General features: G+C 34.7%; 1 protein-coding gene across 1 annotated transcript in view; it reads right to left on the minus strand.

The window, feature by feature from the left end:
* LOC124366866 (cilia- and flagella-associated protein 58-like) overlaps nt 1-3,524 on the minus strand; it is a 109,788-nt gene extending 106,264 nt beyond the window's left edge. The window contains exon 1 of the mRNA XM_046823467.1: nt 3,378-3,524. Within this exon, the coding sequence (XP_046679423.1) occupies nt 3,378-3,524 (147 nt within the window). The remainder of the gene's footprint in view (nt 1-3,377) is intronic.
* Nucleotides 3,525-6,000: the final 2,476 nt, after the last annotated feature.

A 6,000-nucleotide genomic window follows, 5' to 3' on the forward strand; every position in this document is an offset into this window, starting at 1 on the left:
AAACTGTCATTGTCATATTGTACATACATAACAAAATATGTACATATATAAATAATAATATGCATATCTTGCATTTTATCCAATGGTGGTTTATGATAGCTTTGAAAACAAACCTTTAAAATCCTAAGCTTATATCGGTTAACTTAGATTAGACAAACTGGATAAACTAAGTCATCGTTAATTTGAACAATCCTATAGGAAGATTACGGTACAAGAGCCGAGTCCCGTATGCAACAACAAAATTCTTCAATAGACTAAAAGTATTTAGAGAGTAGTCACAATATTTCATCTTTGCTTCGAAAGCACTCTCTTCTAAACATTTAACAGATTTGAATAACCGTTTGAACATACTGACTGAGGGCCAGCAAAGGAAAGCATTATCTCCTCCTGCTGAGTTAGCAATAAGACAAATTCATATTATTCTTCCCGCGAAAATTGTAGGGATGGATGTCAGCTCTAAACTAAAAAGAGCCTAGTACCTTATATATACCAAGGTCTGTAGAAAGTGCTGGCCGAAAACAAAATTTCTAGTCTTTGAAGGATTGGAGCAAAGTGATCCCGATAACCAGCAGATATAATAATAGTACTAGTACCTTCTCCTGCTAAAGAAAGAAGTACTGCCCAACTTGCTGCATGACACCAGAGTAACACCTCATAGCTAATATGATAATGAAATGCATGGTTTACCTTATGCTTCTCATATAACATTAATCTTCTGAAAAGAACGGCAACCCTGGCATGACTGATACAAACATTTTTTATGTGGCCTTCCCATTTATAGTCTATCCGATCTATAGTAAAGCCAAAGATCTAAGCATTAACTTCAGACAGCATCCGTTGAATTTTCTCTCTGTTAGGACAAAACTTATTTGGAGACAGCCAGTCCACTGCTAATTTAATTTCAAAAAGTACAACAAAGTTAAGGAAAACATAAAGGAAAATAACTCAACATTTTTATTCAAAAGTTTCCAACAGAGTGGTTTATAAAAAAAGTCAAATGTAAACAGTAACAACAAAAATGAATACATATTATGCTGGCCAAACTCAGATCAGCTGACCAGGTCGTCAATGCACTGGGTTTACATCATCCCGTTTTATTCTTATGTTGAGACGCTTGGTTCACCATGTACATTACATAATCAATTCGTGTGGTAAGAGCAACGGCCCTTCGGGATCTTTCTGATTCAATGACTCCATTTTCATGTACTAGTGAAGAAACTTGGTTAGAAGAGGACTGTCCACTTGATACAGCAGTCTGTGGTACTAACGCACAGCCATCTAATCTGGCTTCAATTATCATAGCTAGTTCTGGAACACAGGATTTCATAAATCTCTCATTCCTGACATACAAGCTCCATTCATATGAACGATTCCCTCGACTATTGACTACTTTACTCCTGTTCCCTGAGTTATTTTCAAGCTTCTTCTTCTTGTACCAAATCTCTTAACAACAGCTAGATCTCTTCTTTGATCCACATTCTTATTGTATGTTTCTGCTGATCGGGTCTGTTTTAGCCCAACTTTCTTGAACATCTGCTGTTTCCACAATTTCTTGATTTGCTCTGATGTTTGGCAATTTGGTATCTTAACCAGTGGCATACCATTCTTTGGGCTGGGCTGAAGTTGGTCTTGTTGGGTGTATTTCTTTGCAGCAGTAACATATTGTAGAAGTCTTGTCCTTTGCTAGTCTCACAGACACCTCAGCCTTTTCGTTCCTCTGCGGATAGTGTGGACTGCTTGTGATGTGTTTAAACTCCCAATCTTAAGCAAATTGTTCAAGAAGTTGGCTGCGCTGTTTGTGAGCACTGTCACAGCGATCACATAGCGGCTGAAGTTCCTTTGCATGCCAGAATGGTTGTTTTTGGTGTGAGTTATTCAATTCGTCAATTTTAAATAAATCCGAGTAGTGTTAAACTGTTATCAGAAAGCGCAAAGTCTTTCATAGATCTTGATCTCAAACAAATCCATGCTGATTCTTTCAAAAGGGTGAGTAGGCAGTTCATGAGATCTAATTTCCATTGATCGTTGATTGGCAGCAAACTTAGTATACAGACATTGTAATGTACTTGTATTAATATCTTATATTAGTATAATCAGTGTTGTAATGTATATTACACTATGTATGAAATCTCTACGGTTGGTGGCTTTCCATCATGCACTTGAAGATTTCCGCCCAAACCACATGAGTCAGCCTGCGACTCCCATATCAGACACCACCACGTGTTGACAATCGAATGTCTACTCATGTCTATTCTCCAATGTGTATCCCTCACCATACTTAATAGTGGCGATACATAACAGACGTCACAACTTCTCACTACACTGTCAATTTCAGATAACACGTATGCCAAAACACTGCTTCTTTGCCAAGCATTTTGATTGACTGTGCCTAAATGATTACTGTGAATTTTCCTCAACAGCTCTTTTTCTTATCATTTTGGGAATTAAGATTTGGCTACCTTTCAGAACCATTCCCTCTTCTTCAAGCACTAAGTCCATTCCGTAATTTCAGAAACATGCTAAACTTCTTGGAAACCTCTTCTTATCTCAGGACCAGCCATCTGAGATCTGTTCCATCAAATTCTGGATCCGTTCATCTTTGGCTGTTTCTTCCATTATCTTCTTGATGGATGCGTCACTCAGTTTTACTGTTTTGACATGATCATATAAAACTCCTTTTACAAGTTCTTGAATTGTACTGGTAATGTTTTATAGATCAATGTATCAAAAGTGATTTTTTTATAAGTATGAACGTAATGTTTTAGAATAAGTTTAGTTATGTCGTTTTTAATCATTGACTATGTACCAGTTTTTATTACATTGTGATAACAGAGAACATATTGTACAATAAATATTTGACTATTGTCTTGGCCTGATCAAACTGAGTGACAGTTAATTTTGTAGACGTCGAACTGTTTTTCTTGATTTTATAAACTCTCTGGTGCTCAAGATAAAGTTTTAGCAAGATACATGTTCTTTTCTTGCTTGTACTTTACCATGCTGTATCGCTGGAGTCAAGATCATGTTCTGAAGTCTTTTTGGACATTTTATCAGGGGTTTATTAAAAATACTGAGCAATGGACTGTGGTTGGTTTCCACAATTATGCCGGATCTACCACAAAGTATTGAATAAAACCATTGAACGCAAACACGATTGCTAGCACCTCTTTCTCGATCCGGGCACAATTTCTGTATCTGTAAAGACAGGTAACCATATCCAAAGAAACGCAGTAAATCCTCTTTGGTTTCTAGTCGAGGCATGTTTTGAATTGCAGATACCTTTGAATGATCGGGTTTCACTCCCTCCACAGTTAGTGTGTGTCCGTAGAACTTGATTTCAGATTTGCACAGGTTGGTTTTTCTTTGTTGAGTCTCACATTTCCGTGATCAAGCCTTTTCTTTACATTTTCCAGGTTTCTATCATGGTCTACTTGCGCTTCTTCAACAGATTGGTGATAAGCCACAAGGAGGATGTCATCTGCTCGATCATGAACTCCTTGGAGATCATTGGTGATTTCAAGCATCTTTTTCTGAAAAATCTGCATAGTTGTTGTTATGCCAAAAGGAAGCATTAAATACCTAAACTTACCAAATGTACTACAAAAAGTAGTCAGCTTGCTTCTCTCTTCAGACAACTGCAACATCCAAAAACCCTTCTTGGCATCCATAGTGGAAAACATTTTTGCCATGTACAATTCTAGTAAGATTTCATCTAATGTTGACAACTGTTGTTTTGTGTCCTTTAGGGCATTGTTAAGGTTTAATGAGTCTATATATATTCTGATCTTGTCATTCTTGCCCACTATTGTGATGTTGCTTGTCCACTTGGTGTACCCTGGTTTTTCGACAATGATTCGTTGTTGCACACCATTTGCTTGAAGTTACACAGCTTCAACTGAGTCATGAGCCTCATGAAATACTCCTGATATGACTCTGCTTGGTTGAATTAAACAAATACCTCTTGTACTGAATATTCAACTCTGGGTTAGTTTCTGTACCTCATTCACCTTTGTCCTCTCAGGTTCATCCATCAATCTATAAATGATCCTGCCGGCCTCATCGTCAATGAAGCTCTGAAATGGGCTTACAGCACTCCATATATTTAGGAGCATATTAAATGTTATAATACAAAGCTACTTCTCTACTTTTTATAAAACAGTAATTATGTTTCATTAGTTAAATGAGTAGAATTCTATGTGGAAACTAATTATACTTTACCATCTTTTAAGTCTTCTGTTTATATCTTTAAAGTAATGGCTATAGGATCTTAATTTTCACTTTTATTAACTGTATCCTCTGGGGAGGAGGATGACTAGCAAGAAATCTAACTCTACATAGTAAATAATCAGTTACATATCATAGGTATTCAATTTCATATCATAGATCCCAAAATTATTCCACAATTATCTCAGGGTTCAGCAAAATGGTGTTAGTGACGAATAATCTTCAATTTCTTATCAAACTCTAAAGTCTTAATGGCTAATGTTCATTAAGGTCCTAAACTTATGTTTAGAAAATTGGCTGCACCTCTGTCATATCTATTAAATTTATATCTTGGAAATTTCCAGAATGATCCAAGAACTAAAAAATCAAACACATTTCAAATCAGTCACAAATAATGAACAATTTGACTTGCTTTATTCATTTCTTCTATACATTGCAAAATTAAAACATGCAATATTTGATAAATTTTCTCTGAAACTTAAATTAATTCTAAAAAAACAAACTTGATGAAAATTTAAATAGGTAACCCAAGAGTCAACATTGAAAACACATTTCACCTAAACGTGTTCATAAGTGACGACGATCAAAACTGCAGGAAAAATAACAAAATATATAACAAGATATTCTAGTTTTTTTTTATCTAACCTGAATCCATTAATAAAATAAATAATTCAAATTAAGAAACTGCACAAATTTAAAGTAAAGAAGTGTCAAAGTTTTAATACTTTAGTTTCATTGAGACTTATCTCAGATATTTGATTATATTTTGGAAAACTACCAATACAAACAGTGCATGGGTAAGCTTATATTTTCACAAGCTCATTGTTAATGCAACAGCTTCTTTTTCTATCTAGATGTATCTCATCCTATCAACTTCACCCAAACTCTGAGAAAGATACTGACTCATACATCATAGTGTTGCTGTTTTTATGGCTCAAATCCTAAAACACTATGAATCTGGTAGCATTAGAAACATGGTAAGTCAACCTCAGATATATTTAGTTTACATAAATATGCAACAATTTAAAAGTAAGAATCGCTAGCTTTCAAAACAAAAGCTACCTTTGGCCTTCCACGAGAAGTAAGTCCATTTGGATGTCTTTGTAGCAAGAAGACATGGAGTAAATTGCAGAGTTTTCTTCCTAGCATCACTAACCTCAAGGAAGTTTGAGAAGATATTAGTTTATTTTAGAACATGCTGATTGTAAGTCCATCCACTTATTTGTGATTGATTAGTTTCAATATCACTAATTGCGTAATTTACACACAAAAAAATAAAAAACATTTTTAAGCATAATAAACATTCTGCCAAATGTGTGGCTCATAATTTATTTAATAAAGTTAAAACTTTTTCTTTGTATGTAGGCCTACATTATTTGTATATAAGAGGACTATGCAGGGCACACACTCATGTTTCTCTTAGTGCAAATACAGGAGGAATAACATTTACAAGGGGTTGTGTTTCTGTTATAGTTTTGCAAGTCTATTAGTGTATTTTATTCCTTCTACCCCATGTGTACACATAAAATTGCTGTGGTCATTACTAAGGCTTATTGCAGTGAACCAATTACATTAATCCTTTGAAGCTTTATAATCGTACTTATTAATAATTATCAAGCGATGATTTATATACTGGTAACAAAGTTCCAGTGTATAACATACTTAGATGGAGTTCCAGTTAATTTGATGAAAAAAAGTTTCATATTTAATATTTATAGCTAAGACTTTACGTATTAATATAAACCAATCTTTTCAAAATATCCTTTTTCCTCATCA

Source organism: Homalodisca vitripennis, chromosome 7 (genome assembly GCF_021130785.1).
Source record: "Homalodisca vitripennis isolate AUS2020 chromosome 7, UT_GWSS_2.1, whole genome shotgun sequence".
Taxonomy (NCBI): Eukaryota; Metazoa; Arthropoda; class Insecta; order Hemiptera; family Cicadellidae; genus Homalodisca; species Homalodisca vitripennis.